At 44.8% G+C, this 20,322-nt stretch overlaps 1 protein-coding gene and 1 long non-coding RNA gene across 6 annotated transcripts in view; one reads left to right on the forward strand and one right to left on the reverse strand.

Annotated features, from left to right (window-relative positions):
- The window catches only part of PSTPIP2 (proline-serine-threonine phosphatase interacting protein 2), a 94,538-nt gene that overhangs the window by 12,688 nt on the left and 61,528 nt on the right, over positions 1 to 20,322 (reverse strand). For all 5 annotated transcript variants that reach the window (XM_086373357.1, XM_086373355.1, XM_086373354.1 and 2 more), the window contains 3 exons: positions 17,902 to 17,936; positions 16,406 to 16,512; positions 10,859 to 10,921 (listed from right to left, as the gene is read on the reverse strand). In XM_086373357.1, the coding sequence (XP_086229483.1) occupies positions 10,859 to 10,921; positions 16,406 to 16,447 (105 nt within the window). In that variant the 5' untranslated portion in view covers positions 16,448 to 16,512; positions 17,902 to 17,936. The remainder of the gene's footprint in view (positions 1 to 10,858; positions 10,922 to 16,405; positions 16,513 to 17,901; positions 17,937 to 20,322) is intronic.
- Positions 1,914 to 10,164, forward strand: LOC147346209 (uncharacterized). Its single transcript, XR_015154025.1, has 2 exons — positions 1,914 to 3,373; positions 9,606 to 10,164. It is a non-coding gene; the product is annotated as an uncharacterized LOC147346209 (long non-coding RNA).

A 20,322-nucleotide genomic window follows, 5' to 3' on the forward strand; every position in this document is an offset into this window, starting at 1 on the left:
CAGTTTAATCTTTCTCCATTTTTTGGTAATTAAATCATTTACAGTTTTCATATAAGTACTGAACACAGTAGTACATTTTGTTTTTCTCATTTTGGAGGATTTTTATAGTCTTAGATTCTTTGCATAAAATTGATGGGGTATGATCACATTTATGACTCTAAAAGCATATAATAAAATGTCTTTTAAAAATGTATATGGGCTCCAGGGAAGATAGAGCAGATTTACTCTTCCCTATTCCTCCACACAAGTATAACTAAAACCTCTGAGCATTCTACATAAAACAAACACAAATTGCTAAAAGGTAGAGAGAAGACAGATTGACTAATGTCCTTGGTCTCAGACAGTAACCCAGAAGCAAGTGCCCTGAGTTTTCTTTTGGCCTCATATATCACAGAATGGGTGCCAAAGCAGCAGACAACCGAGACATGCTGACGGGCATAGACAAAAAATAGTCCCAGTGGAAAGCTGCTCTCTCCGGCCAAAAGGTCAGACATGGGACAGCACAGTAGGACAGGAAGAATCCTCCAAGTTCTACAGCAGCCACACACCACATGAAGAAACTGTGCCCTCTCCCACCCACCACACATCCAGCAAAGGCCAAGTGGGGACTTCCACACTCACCAGGCTATGCTGAGGTTCCCAACTCCTCTGCTAAGGTGGTATCAGAGAAGAACAAATATCAGACTTGGACTTTCATTCCTACCCAGAGATATTGAAGCAGCACACACAGAGCCAGCAGAGACTCTGTGAGGAGCCTGGACTTTCACCATCCCCACCTGGCATAATGAGGTGCACCACCTCCCTGCTGCAGTGGCATCAGAGGCGTTCTAGTGGAGAGTAGAACTTTAACCACTCCCCAGTAGTAACACTGACCCTGTGGTGTCAGTAGAGGTTGGGGGATGGAGGAAAGGAACCTGGATTTTACCCCCTCATAGCACTAATGTGGTGGCACTTTACCTCAGTGCTAGAGTGGCATAAGAGTAAGGCAGCTAAAACTGAAGATTTAAATAAGATTTAGAGTCTTGCAACAGAATACCTAAAATGTCCAATATCAGTTGAATATCACTCATCATACCAAAAACCAGGAGGATCTCAAACTGTATGAAAAAAGACCGTCAAGAGATTTCAACATCAAGACGACAGAGATGTTACAATTATCTGACAAAGATTTTAAGGCAGCCATCATAAAAATGTTTAATAAACATTTGCAAACAGTGGGAAAATGAAAAAACCGTCTTGGCAAAGAAAAAGAAAATCTCAGCGAAGAAACAGAAGGTGTAAATAAGAACCAAATAGAAACTTTAGAACTTAAAAATTTACTACTTGAAAGGATAGACTTATGAATGAAAGAGACAGAAAAAAGAACTGGTGAACTGGAAGGGAATTCACTAAAGGAAAGCTAAGAGTGTAACAGAGTGTAGCAGGGCAGCCCTTAGCACACAGAGGTTACTGTGGACCATTACTCAATACTGTTACTAGGCCACAGGTCCTGCTCAGCCATTGGCCAGCACCACAGTGGGCCCTTCCCACAAGCAACCAACTGTCAATGAGAGATCCTTAGGGACTTGATTCGGCCAGTGGTCAGTAGGGTAGTGGTCATCAGCTGGAGAGTGAGGTAAGAGGTAGATGCTTGCCTTCTCCCCTGGGCCTTCCAGCCTGTTCCCTGGTCTTGGGCCAGTGCGTGATGGGGGACCAAGGAAACAGGGTGGGTACTGTGTCATGCAGGGCCAAAAGTCCTCACCAAGGCCACCCAATAGCCTTGGCCCAGGCCTTAAAGCAGTGTTGAACCTCTCCCCCATCCTTGTCTCTGTGACCTAATATCAGCAGCAGTTTGTGTGCGTCACAGTCTGTGGGACCTGCCCTGCCCCCTTGGGCAGCCAGAGGAGCCTGAGAGCCAGTTGGTTTGGACACCTGGCTGCCTCAGTGATGATAGCTGGGCAAGGTGAGGGAACCTGGCCCCAAGGGAGCTGCCAACTGAGATCTGCCTCCTCTTAGCCAGGACCGGGACCTTGGTGGCTGAAAGTTGTGCCTTGGGACCCTGCCCTTTCTTATCAGGACAAAGAAAAAAATTTGTTTGGCAGAAATTTACAGTTACATTGTTACCTGACCATGACCTGACTTCAAGAACAAAGGATCTGACACCCAGAAGTTTGCCACAACTAACCACACCCCTCCCTCACCTTTTCTATAAAAGGGCTTTGCTAAAAGCTTTCAGGGAGTTTGGGGGTTTTAAGACATGAGCCACCCATCTCCTTGCATGGCCCTGCAATAAACCTTTGTTCCAAACTCCAATGTTTTAGTATTGTTTGCCCTCGGTGTGTGTCAGACACATGGGCTTGGTGTTTTCAGGAACAAGAGTAGTTATCACTGGCAGACCTACCTTAAAAAAATGCCTGAAGAAGTTCTCTAAGCAAAACAAAATTATAAAAAGAAACCTTGAAACATTAGAAGAAAAAAAAACACTCAGCAAAAAATGGGCAAACACAATACTCTTCCTTTTTCTTCTTGTGTTTTCTAAATTTTTGAGGAAGCAAAAATTTAACAATGTTACAGCTGTAAATGTAGGCAGAAGTAGGAAATTTATATTTCAATAAGACTGTCTCTTTATGAGAGAGAAAGTCTTTTCCCTAGATTGCTCAAAACATAAAAATTCTGGGAGTAATCATATATCAACCAACACCATTTCTGCATTATACTGACATAATTCTCTATCAATCACTTTTCAGGTGCTCTGCATCAAAGTGTTAGGTAGTTAGTATAGGAAAAAGGAGTCCAAAATGGCAGTGGCTAAAAGACAAAGGAAGGGGGAAAGCCTGCAAAAATTGAACAAAAGAATATCTGCAGACTGGAGAGAGAACTTCAGGTGAAAGAAATAGGCCCCCTTCTTGGCTAGCCCAATTTGCATAGGGCAGGCTCAAGGTGGAGAGGAGACAAACACATGAAAGGAAGAAGCCAAGACAGATTAAGCCCTCTCCTTTGGGGTCGGCCGGCCTTCATGTCTCGAGGGTGTAATTTCCTTTCCTCGCCAAATAAAATTCTGAGCTGTAACTGAGCTGTAACACTGGTCTGCCATTTCAAATCTTTGCTGCGGCAAGACAGAACCAAGGAAATTTCACACTCCCCCGACATATCTAGTGCCATTTCTTGGATTTAACGTGGCTGAAACAACCTCGGCTCAGCACGTGCGAGGCGGAGGCCAAGCCCAGCAGAAGCCCAACTCGGTGAAAGCTCTCTCTGTGGAAGCTGAACGTGAAGAAAACCCAGCGCAACAGAAGTGATAAGAAACCCAGAGTGCTGGAAACCAGGACAGCAAAAAACAAACTCAGCAGAAAGCTCACATGGCTCAGCCTCAGATTCCAGACCTCCAGTCAAGGTAGGAGGTACTCACCCCTATGGCTGGAAGGACATATGGCTAACAAAATCTTAATTCCTTTATAATCTCTCGTTTCTTGTTTCCTCAAACCCCCTGCAAATAGGCAAGCGGCAGTGGGTGCAATTGGGGGGCTCTAGCAGGGACTCCTCCCCAGTATGTCACAAAGGCTCTACTATCTGCTATGCCCTGGTAGCTGTTGCCCAAGGGGGTGAGGGTTCTTCTGTCCTTAATCATCTTTGTGCCAAAGATCAGACCAATGAAAACTGTGAGCACGGGTCAGGTATTTAGCAGGCTTTCCGGCAGGTTATGAAGGGGATTCCTCAGCACATTTTTCCCACTGCTTTTTCCTCCTGTCCTTCAGTTCCTCTCTCCAACTATGCCACTGCTTACAAAGTATTGGGCAGGTCATCATGTTTCCATTTCTGAAAATTGTGTATGAAACTGTTTATACCTAAGATTGGGATTCAAACCCACGTGGCAGGGACTCTGTGCTATGCTTAGTCACTCAGTCATATTCAACTGGGACTTGAACCCAGCCAAAACCCATGGTGCCTGGTTTTAGGACCTAATGAAGCTCAGGCTCTTGATGTCTCGTTGCCAAAAAAATTCAGTGAGAGACACAGCGATGGGTAAGAGGTGGATTTGTTCAGATTCAGAGAGATGCACACTCCAAGAGTGGGCCATCACAGAGGGCGAGTGAGGCAGCCATGAAATGTGGTGTGGTTAGTTTTTTATCTGCTGGGCAATTTCATATGCTAGTGAATGGGAGGATCATTCCAACAATTGGGGAATCACCCACTCCTTGGTCTTTTGATAGTGCCTTGGACGTGTCATGGCGCCTCTGGGTGTGTTGTTTAGCTTGCAGATTGAGGATCAAAATTTAGTAGAATTTGACTTGTCTGCCATCTTGGACCCATTTGATTTTAATCGGTTTATGTTGTACCCTTGGGCTATGTCGTTCTTTCAACAGTTGTGCCCTGCCCCCTCCCTCCTGTTTCATGCTCTTTTCCTGAGCCCAGGGTGGGCCCACAATGTTGCCTCTACACTCTACTGGAGGGACAACCAGAAAATAACTGACCCTTGGGAGGGCAATATTATATAATATCCAATCACTCTAGAGATTCAGGCCTTCATCTTCCATGTTTCCTACAATATGTGCAGCAACAGCAACTCTCAGTGAACCCACTAGGGCAGGTGACAGGCACACAGTGCCTGCTAAAAAGTCCATCTGTTGGTGGCATCCCTTCAAGGGCAACTGGGCTTCCAGGGATAATGTTTGCTTCTTTGGGAGTTAGCCCTTCAGGCCATTTGGACCCAAACCCTTACCACCCTTCTCCTAAAGTTACAAACATACCCCCAGATCAAATATCCACTTCACTTTTATGGAACATCTGGTCTATTGAAGTGAAGTGAAGTCACTCAGTCGTGCCTGACTCTTTGCAACCCCATGGACAGTAGCCTGCACCAAGCTCCTCCATCTACGGGATTTTCAAGGCAAGAGTACTGGAGTGGGTTGCCATTTCCTTCTCCAGGGAATCTTCCCAACCCAGGGATTGAACCCAGGTCTCTCACATTGTAGACAGAGGCTTTATCTTCTGAGCCACCAGGGAAGTCCTCTGGTCTGTTGCCTCTTATCAATTTGTTCTTAAGCCACTTACTAACTCCTACAACCAGGACCCTGCCCCCTCATAGGCAACATTGCTCCACCTTGCTTATTATTAAAATACTTTTAATGCCCCTACAGGACCAGATAACCTACTCCTATGTCATAACTTCTGTTATTACCTAAAATGGGTCTATGACAATAAAATGTTTACCATTGGAAACACCCTAAACTACTCTTATGGAGGACTAGGGAAAGAAATCTGACTTACATTCCCTCAGAGCAATAAGAGGATAAGGTTTCACCAGGTTCCCAGTCTCAGGGCACAGGCTTAGATTGCTTTACATCATGGTATCTATTCCCATCGTGATGGACAAACCGGCAATGAGTTAAGATTACACCCCCTAATCCTACCCAGGACTAGTCACGCTGGAGACCTTGGGGATGCCCAACTCCAGCCTGGGGGTCCCAGGAGGTCAACCTGCCTTGACCTGCCTATTAGGGGAAGCACACTGACTAAAACCACCCACCCTAGCCAGGCACCATAGTAACCATTTGCGTGAGTTGTTTTATGACAGGAGGTCCTGGTAAGGAACATGGAACTAATAAGCCACCACCAACTGGAAAAGTTCAGGAAAGGTCAAAAGGAGACACCACAGGTCTGACCACCTCCCAGAATCCTTTGCTGGCATCCATCTTGGCTGAACAAGGCATGCACCACCAGGAAAGACTCTGAATCAGAATGATTAGCTAAAGACAACCCAGAAATTAATCCTATCAACATAAAACTGCAACATAAGAACTTATCAACATAAGACTGCAAGCCACATGGCAGAGCTGTTCTCCTGGGTTCCCTTACCCTACTGCTCTCTGCCCAAGTGCCCTTTGCCAAGAAAATCTCTTGCTTTGTCAGCACATGTGTCTCCTCGGACAATTCATTTCCAAGTGTTAGACAAGAGCCCACTACGGGCCCTGGAAGGGGTCCCTCTTCCTGCAACATGCCTAGGGATCTGTTTCCTGGGAGGTTGTCATGCCTCAGCCTGCTTGGGGATTCACCCAGCCTAGGATCCCAGGAGGTTGACCTGCCTCAACCTGCCTAAGGATCTGGTCCTCGGGAGGTTGTCACACCTCAACCTGCTTCTGAATCCACCAGTCCATTGGTCCCAGGAAGTCGATATGCCTTGACCTGCCCAGGGATTTGATCTCCAGGAGGCTGTCATGCCTCAGTCTGCCTGGGGATCTGCACCCTGACCCGGGGACGCCTGGCTCTCAGGTTGCAACAGTACTGGGTAGGATAAGCTTCGGAAAGACTCACCCCTAAGGAAGTCCACCCATGGAATAGAAGGAAGCCTATTACTGTGGGACTGTGCCGAGTCTCAGCAATAACTCAGGAGCCCAACAAGAACCACATTGCCTTTCTGGAAAGGCTAAAAGAGGCCCTCCAAATGTTTACCAATCTGGACTTAGACTCTTACAAAGGACAGGTGATTTTTAAGGACAAATTCCTGTTCCAATGTGCATCAGACATCAGGATAAAGTTACAATAGCTACAGCAGCAGGACTCTGCTGCCTCTTTAGATGAGATGGTCCAGACAGCCACCAATAACTTTTACAACAGAGAACAGGAGAGGGAAGCCAAGACCCAGGAAAGAGAGAGAATGAAAGAGACAAGCCATGCCCAGATGCTGGCCACCCTCCAGGGAAGCCCTAGGGCAAACCCCAAGTCCTTGAAGGACAAGGCATGAGACAAATGCCTAATCTGTAGACAGGCAGGACATTGGGCCAAAGAGTGTTCAAACTGTGGCAAGTCTCCTAAAATGGCTTGCTACAAATGCCATCAATTGGGACACTGGGTGGCACTCTGCCCTCCGGATCCAAGAGCCTCAAGGTCAAGTGCCAAGCCTTCCCTCACAATGGTTCAACAGGACTGAAGTGGCCTGCTCCAGCCAGCCCACCTGCCACAGATAACCATCAACAGGGATGGAACCAAGGGTGCACCTGGATGTGGCAGATAGGTCCGAGAATTTCTTGATGGACACACAGGCTACCTACTCTGTCCTGACCTCCTGTTCCAGAGCCATCTCCTCCCAAACCTGTACTGTTTTGGGTGCTACAGGAAAAACAATTACAAAAAAATTCACCCAAGCACTTCTTTGTTGCTGGGATGGGCAAATACTTTCCCACCAGTTTCGGGGGGTCCCTAAGTGTCCTACTCCCTTATTGGGAAGAGATCTTTCCCTGCTTTCGAAATCTTGCAGCTATTGCAGTTCTGATGGAAGATGCTTTAAAACTCTCTCTTGGGGGCAAACTATTTTTACCAGCCACCAAGTGAAACAACTTTTTAATGGGAAAGGCCATTTATGGATGTCTGATCAAAGGATCCTCAGGTATCAAGTAGTGCTGATGGAAAATCCAGGCCAAACTATATACTCTTGTGAGGTTCTTAACCCAGCTACCCTCCAACCTATCCCTGAGGGCTCTCTCCCCTTTCACTCTTGCCTAGAAACCTTGGACGACTGGGCAAAACCCTGAGAAGGATTGTCAGAAGCTCCTCTGACCAATCCTGAAGAAATTGTACACTGATGGAAGTAGCTTGGTCTTAGATGGGGAAAGAAGAGCTGGATATGCAGTAGTCTCCAATTTTGAGACCATAGAGGCTAAACCTTTGTCACCAGTACTTCAGCCCAATTGGCTGAGCTCATAGCCCTGAGCTTTAGAGCTGGGAAAAGGAAAAAGAGCAGCCATTTACACTGACTCCAAGCATGCCTTTCTGGTGCTACATGCACATGCTGCTATTGGAAAGAAAGAGGCCACTTGACCACCCGAGGGTCCCCAATCAAGTAGGGTGATCAAATCCTTAGGTTCTTGGAGGCAGTCCATCTGCCCAGTGAGGTTTCAACCTCCCACTGTAAAGGACACCAAAAAGGGAGTACGAAAGTGGCACAAGGGAACCAAGAAGCCTATCAGGCAGCTAAGAGCAGCATTACAGAACAGTGACCTAATAGGGGTTGCCACCTTAGTTCCACAGACTAATTTGCCAGAAATTCCTTCATATACTGAAGGTAAGACTCTTAAAGCTAAGAGTGAGAGCTTTCAAGAAGATCATATGGGATGGTTCCAAGAGGAGGGACTCCTTTTTCTGCCTGGGAAGCTCCAATTGAAGTTGATTAACTCCTTACATGCCACCACTTATTTAGGGGAGAAGGCCCTCCAAAGATTACTAGAAAGGTCCTTCAGAGGAAAAGGCCTCCAAATAACTATAAGGCAAGTGGTCACCTTTCGTCCCACTTGCCAATTAACCCCCAAAGAGCTCGAAGACCTCAGCTGGCCCAGCCCATCCAATGGCATGGGACCTACCCAGGAGAGGATTGGCAGATGGACTTCACCCAGACGCCAGCTTCTCAAGGGTTTAAATACCTACTAGTCATGATAGATACATTCACGGGATGGACTGAAGGCTTTCCCACCTGGACTGAGAAGGCTGAGGATGTGGTAAAAAACAATGCTCCATGAAATCATTCCAAGATTTGGTCTGCCCAGGTCATTACAAAGTGACAATGGGACATCATTTACTTCTAAGGTCACCCAAGGGGTCTCGAAAGCACTGGGCGTTACTTAGTACCTCCATTGTGCCTGGAGGCCTCAATCTTCAGGAAAAGTAGAAAGAGCCAATCAATTCTTAAAATCAGTGATAAAAAAAGATAACGCAGGAGACCTCCCTGGGATGGAAGGAGGCTTTACCAATAGCTCTCCTCCGCACCCGCATTGCCCATAAGGAACAGGTTGGTCTTAGTTCTTATGAGATGCTATATGGAAGACCTTTTGTTTATATCAATGACCTCTTCCTAGATCCAGAGGCTCAGACTCTCTGGTCTTATACCATGGCCATTGGGCAATTCCAACAGGATATACATTTGTGGGGTGTCAACCAAGACCCAAAAGATTCTAAAGAGCCACCACTATATGCTCCAGGGACTCAAGTCCTAATTAAAGTCTGGAAAGATGGGTCCCCAAAGGCTCCACTCCAGGCCACATGGAAGGGCCCCTACCCTGTAATATTTTCTACCCTCACAGCAGTTAAGATACCAGGGCACAACTCCTGGATTCACTAATCACTAGTCAAGCTGTGTAAGAAAACAGAAGAGGATATTCAGTATACCCTGGTAGATCTCAGATACCTATTTAGGACTACAAATGAGTGCCATTCTAATGAACACCCCCAAAATTAATTTTCTGGGGACAAGATTTCTCAGGATAGCTCTAAAGAGCCAACACAGCTTGGCAGGGGTTGTACTCCAAAACAGACAGGAGATAGAGCTCCTGATCCCTGAACAAGGAGGAACTTGAGCCATCTTAAATGAGACGTGTTGTTTCTGGTAAATACCTCCAACCAAGTTAAAGAAAGTCTCACAGTCCTCAAGAAAAACATTCAGATCCTACGGGATCTCAAAGAATGAGCTGGAGAGTTCTTGGGGTGGCTACAATCTCTCTTTGGGGGATCCTTCTCCAGGCAAGGGTGAATTTGGAGTTGGCTAATATCCCTACTAATCCCTGTTATCACCATATTAATGCTGCTTGTGATTGCTCCATGTATTATCAATTGTCTAACCTGTTTTTGTCTCTGCCCAGGTCAACAAACTGCAATATGCAGTGCCAGTTCAACAAGGATATATAAAGCTACAACCTGACCAATGGAAAATATCACTCACCTTTAGATGGACACTGCTATAAGGACTCTGAGGCTTGAGACTAGCAAGAGAGGGGGAGGCCCAATGCCCCTCACCATCCCAGCTCAGCAGGAAGTAGCCAGAGAGACCTCAACACCCCTACTCCCAGAGAATTGGGCCTCCCATCTCTTGAGGGGGGGATGTTAGGTAGTTAGAATAGGAAAAAGGAGTCCAAAATGGCAGTGGCTAAAAGACAAAGAAAGGGAAAAGCCTGCAAAAATGGAACAAAAGAATATCTGCAGACTGGAGTGAGAACTTCAGTTCTCACAAACAAATACACCCTCTTCTTGGCTAGCCCAATTTGCATAGGGCAGGCTCAAGGTAGGGAGGAGACAAACGTATAAAAGGAGGAAGCCAAGATGGATTGAGGCCTCTCCTTTGGGGTCGGCCCACCTTCATGCCTCAAGGGTATACTTTCCTTTGCTTGCCGAATAAAACTCTGAGCTGTAACCGAGCTGTAACACTGGTCTGCCGTTTCAAATCTTTGCTGTGGCAAGACAGAACCGAGGAAATTTCACACTTCCCCAGCAAAAGAAAAAATGCAGAATAGACTGCATATGCCATCAACATTGGTGGCATTTTCTTTTTTGACCAGGTGACCAGGTATGATGTCACAGTCACAGAATATATGACGATACTTCTGTACAAAGATGGAGTCACAGATGTTCCAGTAACACAATTCAACAGTAGGGGATTCATGAAATGCTAGTGTGAGATCCCAGCAACTTGTCTAAGTTCTATCTTGATAAGCTTTTTAAAATAAATTACTTAAAGCAAAGATGGCTTTTACAGTTTGCAGATATCTTAAAACTCAATAAAAAAAAGGTAAGAAATCAAGATTCAAAACAGTCTTACAGGGAAGAAGTTCAAATCCAACAAGATAAAAGGTATCATATAATATACATGCTCTGGTCTGAAATATTTAAGTTGACTTGCTATATTTTCCCAGGTTGCTGAAAAGATAACATCATTGTATTTCTTCTAATTTCATCCTCAATCTTTCCAAGGCCTTAAAAGGAAAGAAAGCCAAACCACTAAAGGCTGTTTTCTCTAAAAGACTGCACAAATGTTATTTTCAGGAAAATGTTGATACACAGCACAAGATTTCAAAAAATGTCACCATTTTTTTTTTAAAAACAATATAGTAAGACTTACATCCATGGTTTTCTTGAATTGTAAGCTCTTTTGTTTATGGGCAGCATCCATTATAAGCTCCGTCTGTGAAGAGAGCACAAGCACTATTAATAAAGATAATTATTAACACCAGTTTATTTTGAAGGCTAAGCGTTTAACATGGCTTACCTCGTTTAGTCCTCACACAACCCAGAGGGTAGATGTGCTATTTATTATTACTCCTATTTCACAAATAAGGAGAGTGCAGCACAGAAAGGGGGAACAATTTGCCTACCTTTGAACCTGGGTGGCCACCAGCCACTACTGAGAATCAGGGATCACCTTAGAGTATCCTCATCAGTAAATATGGAATCAAGAAACTTAGGCTTCAGGTGTTAGTCACTCGGTAATGTCCGACTCTTTGTGACCCCGCCAGGCTCCTCTGTCCATGGAATTCTCCAGGCAAGAAGACTGGAGGGAGTAGCCATTCCTTTCTCCAGGAAATCGTCCTGGCTCAGGGATTGAACCTGGGTCTCCCACACTGCGGGGAGATTTTTTATCATCTGAGTCACCAGGGAAGCCTCGAGTTTCAAAAAGGGATTTTTAAAATGTTGCTCATTTTAAAAGGGTTCTTTATTCTGTAAGCCTGTGTCAGCGCAGTTAGGGACTCAGAAACATTCACTTCTGTGGCATTTGTCAAAGGCACTCCCATCACTGGCAAGGAGCCCAGGCAGGATGAAGGGAAGAAATGTTTGTGGAACAGCTGATCAGTCCTACATTGTACACCATCTAATCCAGGAAAGGTAAGCTACTTGGTTGAGATCACTTGGGAGCAATTTCTTTGCTGTGGCTGTGACAATACTTTTATTAGTCAAAATAATGGGACTGATAATAAAAATTCAACTCTCAGACATAACAGTGGGGTTCCCTGGTGGCTCAAATGGTAAAGAATCCACCTGCAATGCAGGAGACATGGGTTCAATCCCTGTGTTGGGAAGATTTCCTGGAGGAGGGCATGGCAACCCACTCCAGCATTCTTGCCTGGAGAATCCCCATGGACAGAGGAACCTGGGCTACAGTCCATGGGGTTGCAAAGAGTTGGACACGACTGAGCGACTAAGCACAGCCCAGACATAGTGGCAGCTCCCACACTATTATGTGCTAAGTGACTCTCATGCATCACGATTGTGAGTACTCATCCCCATCCCCTGGGTAACCTCACCCAAGGTGATATTCTCAGCAAGTAGCAGAGTTGGGATTTGGACACAGTCAGACTCCTGTGTCCTTGTTCCTAATCTTTACCCAAAACTACCATTAACCACATGATAGCCCTCTAAAATCAGATGGGTATATAAAAGATAAGAAATGCAACAAAATGAGTTATGGCATTGCCCTTGTACAAGATGACATAATGCAAAATAATACTAAGAATATTAAAATATGTCTCTTTCTTCTGGAAAACTAAGTTTTTATCCATTACCATAATGCACAAATATGGATGGATTTTCAAGATATCTGGATATGTTTTGGGATGGTCTCACTTCAGATATGAACTTTGTAGAATATATGAAACTCCCTTGGGAGAGCCCCCAAGGGGCCCTCTGAGAACAAAGCACCCATCTCCCAGCCCAGCTGAAACGGAAGGACCAGGAGGAAACAAGGTTAAGGCTCTAAAGAAATGGAGGACAGAAACATGACCCCACGGGGATGACTCCCAAGCAGATCCCTGCCATTGCAGACAGACAGCTGTGTGGCTCATGTGAGCACCTATGTGCCTCTGTGAGGAGGGCAGAGTTTATTCATAATGTTTCTTGGTTTCCCAGGCTCCACAGAGCAGATCAGTTAGCAATGCTGGTCTGTCCATGGTCCTTTCTAGTCCAAATCCACACAGTGCCATTCTTTCAGTTCAGGAGCTGTTATTATTTTATAGTTTATGGCCCAAGTCAGGCCTCCTTATCTCCAAGTTCTACGTAACACCAGCATCATGCACCTCTCATGTGGCTACAAAGTTCCATTATACTTCATGCCATTCTTCTCTCTGGCTTCAAGGATTCCTGTATTTGTATATCAGCAGGATCTTAGCAGCTAGTCTAGCTCTAACCTAACTGGTGTGATCCCTGGAGCCCACAAAGTGCTATAGCTCAAGACCACTCAGTGACACCCAGTCCAGCTCTGTCTGCTACCACCTTGATTTAAGTCTCCTCATGTCCATACTCACTTGTAAGGTGGCCTTTCCATGGTAACCCCAGTAAGTCATGAGTTCTCTTTCAGGACTTATATAGCATGCAGGATCTTAGTTCCCCAACTAGGGATCAAACCTGTGCCCCATGTAGTGGAAGCACAGAGCCTTAACCACTGGACAACCAGGGAGCCTCTTCCAGGGCTCCTTAGGGATGTTTTTCTTCTAGGACTCATTCTTTCTGTTTAGACTGACTCTACTGGAAATTTGATTATGCTTTGTCAGTAACACAAAATGGTGCAAAGCCACAGCCCTGCATGCTATCAAGTGGGGAGAGGCAAGAGGAAGGGGAAAAGGAAGGAGAGATGTATAATAATGGCCTGCAGTAAATTGCTGACTGAGCAGCTGAATAGTCTGTTTGTCTGTTTACCTACACTCAGACTATACTCTGAAAACTGGAAGTGACAACCTATGTGACCAAGGAGGTTCCCTTCTTCGGAGCTCGCTCTCGACACAGGGCCTTCTGCCATGATCATCCTTGTCTTAGTTGAGACAGTAAAGCATAATGTAGGCACCAGAAGACAGAGTGATTGACCACGTGCTTCCTTTGTTCAGCTTAGGATGCTCTGGGCTGGGAAAGCACCTCAGCACCTAAAACGTCAAACCTCCTGAGCGTGGCTCCAAAGATCCCTCCCTGCCTGCCACCTCCAGGGCTGAGAACCTTCTTTGTCTCTGCCCTCACTCATACCATCTTTCACTCTGTTGGCTTTAGCTTCAAGGTCACTGCCTCCAGGAGGCTCCCCAGACCTACCAGTTAGGTTAGGTGTCCCACTGCAGGTTCAGCTGGCAGCTTCACTTTCTTATCTTTTAAGGCTCATTCCACCGACATGATTACTGTCACATCAGTCTCTCTGGCCAAGCTCTATGCTCTGGGGGAGGGATGGCCACAGCAGCATTTGTCACCACCCTCAGAAAACTAGTTCTATAAGCTGCTGCTGCTGCTGCTAAGTCTTATCAGCCGTGTCCGACTCTGTGCGACCCCATAGACGGCAGCCCACCAGGCTCCCCCGTCCCTGGGATTCTCCAGGCAAGAACACTGGAGTGGGTTGCCATTTCCTTTTCCAATGCATGAAAGTGAAAAGCGAAAGTGAAGTCGCTCAGTCGTGTCCAACTCTTCTTGACCCCATGGACTGCGGCCCACCAGGCTCCTCTGTCCATGGGATTTTCCAGGCAAGAGTACTGAGTGGGTCGCCATTGCCTTCTCCTAGTTCTATAAGCTAGTTCACTGAAAAGTTCTACCAGCCATACCTCCCCTGACCCAGTTCACTAAAAGAAACCAACTGACGGATTTCCTTGATAAACGGAAATGGCTTAGTTTCCAAGAAGTGAGAGACCAACATGTGCAGGGTTTGACTAGTGAAAATGAGAAGTTAACGTTGACACATAGTCTCTAAAAGTCTGATTTTTTTTTTCCAAAGTATCTAAATACAGAAGTGGAACAACCCATAGTTCACTGTGATACAAGTAACTGTAAATTTATGAATAAACTTTGGACTTGGCAAAGAAAGCTCAGAAGCTGTTTTCCTGCTGTCGAGAGCACACAGCGTGGAGAACTTTGATGACTGCAGTGGAATGAGCCCAGGCTTCGCTGTTGCTTAAGAGAATTCAAAATAGTTCCAGCTGCGAGAACTTGGTCTTTGTAACTTACGAGGAAGGGAAGTTTCAGAAGCCTTGCAAAATTAACAAAACTCTCCCTGAAACCAAGGGCACTTAAGACTGTGAGGAAACGAGTCTCTTCTTCTCTTAGTGGAAATCATGTGTGCACAGACCCTGGCTGTCGAAGGCTGAAAAACTGTAAACCCGCTGGAGAACAGGCAGGGTTTGCAATGGCAGACATAAAGAGTCTGACCATCCAATAGATAGATGGGTGTAATACACATATACTTTGGGCCAGATGTGACCCTCAAACCCGATACTTGAACCTTGAATTTGTCTGAAAATACCCAACATGGTGTTCCTTAATTGTTAGTTTCTACCCTTCCTTCCGAGAAGAGGCACAGCTGTCAGGGCAGCTTATGAAATGACAGTATATAGAAGGTAGTCAGGCCCTTAAGATGCCTCCGCCCACTCCAAATGTCAGGTCGCCACAAGGGAGGTTGGAATTAGACTCTGATTTAGAACCACAGGCAAAGTTGCTGGGATTGAGGCATGGGTAAAATCAGCTGTTAACTGGATATATACACTGCAGACAATGACTTCCAGACAGTAAAGGGCCAGGATGAAGAAAGATTGCCAAGAAGTCCATGCAGAGCTGTCTGGAGAGACCTGGGTGGGCGTGTTCAGATGCTACCTAGGCAAGAGTTTCTCTCTCACATGAAGTTCATGCTAACCTTGGAGACCAGATATTAAAGAAAAGTTCTGTGGGGACTTCCTTGGTGGCACAGTGGATAAGAATCTGCCTGCCTTTGCAGGGACATGGGTTCGATACCTGGTCTGGGAAGATTCCATGCGCCTTGGAGCAACTAAGCCCACGCACCACAACTACTGAGCCTGCGCTCTAGAGCCCTCGAGCTGTAACTGCTGAAGCCTGCGGGCCCTAGAGCCTGCGCTCCACAACGAGAGAAGCCATGCAACACAACTAGGAAAGCCCTTGCAGCAACAAAGACTCGGCACAGCCAGAAAAATCAAATCTTTTAGGACCAAAATGGAAGGGAGACAAAACAGAGGCTGGTCTAGTCTAAGGAACACTTTAATATAAATCTGCACTTCTTGTCTTGATCCTTGTAACTTCCTAAATGTTTGCCAGTTTTATTAACTCTTGTTCACTCCCACCTCCTGCCCATCAAGGAAAAAGAGCCTGTATAATATCCGTTTTGAAGCCAAAAGGACTTGAATTTCCCAGGACCTCTGTATCCCTATTTGTAAAATAGGGCAGTTGGACTACATTCTGGTCTCCAGGGAGAACTGAGCCCCCTCCACTTCTTACCCATCCATATCACCTTGACCAGGAGGAGGAATGTGAACTGAAAACCCACCACCTTAGATGTGCTAGACCCTTATGAAAACAGGGCTTCCCCTTCCCAGTCATAGTTTAAACAGCGGCAGCAGATAGAACAGGAAAGCAAGCTGGACCTCTGATTCTTGCAACAAGTTAAAAAAGAACTGCCCTAGCATGTAAATGGGCACAGAGGCATCCCTGTCTAGACTGAGTGCCCACATGGTTCCCGATAAATAATCTCATAGGTTAAAAGACGAGTGTGGACGCTTGAGATTGGGAGCTGAGCTAAGGAGTTCAATGAGAAAACAAGCCTGGAGTTTTCTGCTGGAAGAAAGGCAACATGTTAATACATGTAAGATATAACACATAAACCCAACCCAACCGCATAAACCATGTAACACATAAATCTAACCTTTTTTTGTTGTGACTTTTGCTTTTCCCTGAACTCCTCCATCTTCCTGGCTTCTTCTCTTAAAGTCTGTGCAAGGTAGATGTGACTTTGTGCCACATTGTCTACTTCTGCAAAAAGAATAAAAAACAAACCCCACATGTCTGAATTCAAATCAAAGAAACCACATAAAAAGTTAAAATACAGACAGAACTCTTGGGCACGTGGTAAAGTTAACCTGCTTCACTTGGTCATCAACATTTATTAAGCCCCTCCACATACCCAGCATTACCCTGAAGCCAGCAAACCTTTAGTGCAGCTTTCCACCATGAGCTGCACTAACCTGGTGTGTGCCCAAGGCAGGGGAGAAGCTCATGGAGCTTGCATGCTAGCACACAGTACTAAACCCACTACAATTTCAAATTCAATCCTACTTCTCATTACAGGACTCTAAGGTTCTTCCCATCTCTAACATCTCATGAGCCTGTAAGAAATTTCTCTCTGGATAGAATGATTATTGGTATTTTTCCCTTTATTTTCTGAGATCTTTGTAAAGAGCATGACTTACCTTTCTAATAGAAGAACTGAAATTTTTACTTTTCTTGTTCCAAGGACACAAATTATAGATGGCATCAAAGATAGAAAGATTGACAGATATGATCTAAGAAAAAATTTTGAACTTGTGTGTGTTAGAAGAGACCCAAAAAACTAGAAAAAAACTGCAATTTACACAACAGAGTAAATAGCTATATTAAAAGAACTTCAAATCAAAATAAATATATATATTCCAGGGTTTTAAAATGGTTGAAAAGCATGAAATTTTTAAAAAGATTGGCCAAACGGCCAGTTAACATTTGAAAACATATTCAGCCTTAAAATTACTGGGAAAAAAAACACAAAATTTTTAAAATCCAGAAATATATCACTTTTTATCCTTCAGTTTGGAAAAAAATTGTTAAAGTTCGAACATTCTTGGTATTGGCAAGCATGGGAAAAAAACAGTACTGCGGGTGGGGGGAAATTTACCACTTTTTGAGAGGAAACATGGCATTTTGTAGAATAAAAAACGTTAAATATAAGAGTGAGGCAGATCTATATGAAATGAAATGGAAAGATATCTAGCACCACTCAACTAGCTACAGAAACATGTTAAGCACATACTGTGCCATGTTAAAGTCCTTAGCTTAGAGGCACTAAGGACAGAAAATTTAAAGGCCTTAAACTCTGAGTCACAGGCCCAGGGAATGCTAGAAATGGACAGGACCCCCTGAAGACCAGTGCCAGGGCCTCACCCTGGATTCCCAGTGTGAGAACCACTGCCTGAAATGAGTCAAATGCACATCATGAAGTGCAGGTGTAGACAGTTCTCCAACTCATTTCAGCTCTGAAGGGCTATTTATCACCAAGTTGCTCTATTTTATTTTTTAAACCAGTATGAGCTGTTCAAGTTAAAACGCAGCTGTGATGACAAACACAGAGCTCACCAAGGACAGCAAATGCATTTTTAAGGAATCACTTACGCTGCTTGAAGACTTCAAGGGCTCGCTTCAGGGTGCTAAAAAAAAAATAAAAGCACATGTATAGCTTCAGTTCTGGAAATTGGCTGTATAACCTTATTATAATGCCACTGCATGTTTCTCCCAGCCTACATCTTAACTGATAGCCTGTGATCTGATCTTTGCCCATGAGCTTGAGAAGACAACAAAAGATCAATGCTTCTTCAGTCTAGTTTCCTCTCTATTGCCCCTCAGTCCCAGGCCCAAGCATCATAAATGCTTTACTGTACATCTGGGTAGAGCCAGATGCCAAAATTCTTTATGCTTCATTTTCCCCAAGGATAATATAGGAGTTATGATCCATTTCTCATAATGATACAAATTATTCCTTAAAGTATGATAATTAGAAATATGGATGTTGTTTTTGTTGTTCAGTTGCTAAGTCATGTCCAACTCTTTGCAACCCCATGGGCTGCAGCATGCCAGGCTTCCCTGTCTTTCACTATCTTCCAGAGTTTGCTCAGATTCACATCCATTGAGTTGGTGAAGCTATCTAACCATCTCATCCTCTGTTGCCCTCTTCTCCATTTGCTTCAGTCTTTCCCAGCACTAGGGTCTTTGCCAACGAGTTGGCTCTTTGCATCAGGTGGCCAAAGTATTGGAGTTTCAGCATCAGTCCTTCCAATGAATATTCAGGGTTGATTTCCTTTAGGATTGACTGGTTTGATCTCCTTGCAGTCCAAGGGACTCTCAAGAGTCTTCTCCAGCATCACAGTTTGAACACATCAATTCTTTGGCATTCTTTATGCTGCAACTCTCACATCCATACATGACTACTGGAAAAACCATAGCTTTGACTAGAAAGACCTTTGTCAGCAAAGTGATGTCTCTGCTTTTAAATACACTGTCTCAGTCTGTCATAGCTTTCCTTCCAAGAAGCAAGCATCTTTTAAGTTCATGGCCTCAGTCACCGTCCACGGTGAAATAAAATCTGTCACTGCTTCCACTTTTTCCCCTTCTATTTGACATGAAATAATGGGACCAGATGCCATGATCTTAGTTTTTTGAACGTTGAGTTTTAAGCCAGTTTTTTCTCTCTCCTGTTTCACTCTCATCAAGAGGCTCTTTAATTCCTCTTCACTTTCTGCCATGGTATCATCTGCATGTCTGAGGTTGCTGATATTTCTCCCCGCAATCTTGATTCCAGCTTGTGATTCATCCAGCCCAAAATATGGATAAAAGCCAATAAAAGAGGGATTCCCGATCACCTCCTTTTCCATCCATTCTTCAGTCCTCACATGTTTATTGCACATAAACTATGGGCCAGGCATGGTGTCAGATGTTGGTGATTCAGTGGTACAAGACAGACATTGCCACAGACTTAAGAGTCTCAACGGAAGAGACAGTCATGAATACAGTGCTCTATCACAGAAGAACAAACTACCACAAATTTAGCAGCTTAAAACAAGACACATTTCTTACTTCACAGTTTCTGTGGAGAAGACCATGACTCAGCGTTCATACCTTCTCTCAATTTCCTCCCTTGTCTCCCATGGCTCCTCCTCCCTTATAGCTCCCCTTGCTCGTGGTTTTAGTTCTTCCCGTCCTACACTTCCTTAACAAGCTTCCTTTTGAGGTGAAGTGGCTCTTGGGATTCTCTTGCTCATCACTGCCCTCACGAATGCAGACCTCACTGGGATCACTCCAGCCACTCAAGAAGAAATGGGACTAAGTGAAGTCATGGTCCCAGCCCGTAGCCACAACAGCGTAGGATCACGGATTGTATTCTACACATATACATGTAGGTGGCAAGTTCTGCTGTCTTACAAACTAAAAAGCCTTGTATCTTTTGGCTGGCCTCTTCTTTTTTTTTTTTTTTTGGCCCCTTCTTTTTAACTACACCTCATTTTTCCCATTCTGCTTATTCATCCTCAAACAAAGAGTCCTTATGTCGCCCTGCCTTTTCTCATATAAACATTCCCAATTATTACCAACACGTTAAGCAGAAAAACTTTAACTGCACAGTCTCTGTACACTTTCCCTGCCTTATGATACAATTTCTCAAGGAAAATGCACCAGAAAGTGTCTGTGTCTAAACAAACGCACAACTGGTCCAGTAAGATGCATGAGCCTCACTCAAGAGCAGACTTATGACTGGAATTAGTGAGAGAGAAAGCTGGTCTTGGCCTCAGATAGAACTGGAAGTCTTTCCCCATAATGAGCTGTGGAGCTGGAAAGTGACAGAGATGAAGTCTGTTCGGAGTCTAAACTTTTTCCCCCAGCCTAAGTGACTGGTTAAAAGGCCACTAATAGAGCAGCCCAAACTCTCTCTATTTGTCATCAGCTTTGTTGTCCCGCCGGAGAAGGCAATGGCACCCCACTCCAGTACTCTTGCCTGGAAAATCCCATGGACGGAGAAGCCTGGTGGGCTGCTGTCTCTGGGGT

Source organism: Bos grunniens, chromosome 24 (assembly GCF_055505025.1).
Source record: "Bos grunniens cultivar Pamir isolate PY7600 chromosome 24, Bosgru_T2T1.0, whole genome shotgun sequence".
In the NCBI taxonomy this organism is placed as follows: domain Eukaryota; kingdom Metazoa; phylum Chordata; class Mammalia; order Artiodactyla; family Bovidae; genus Bos; species Bos grunniens.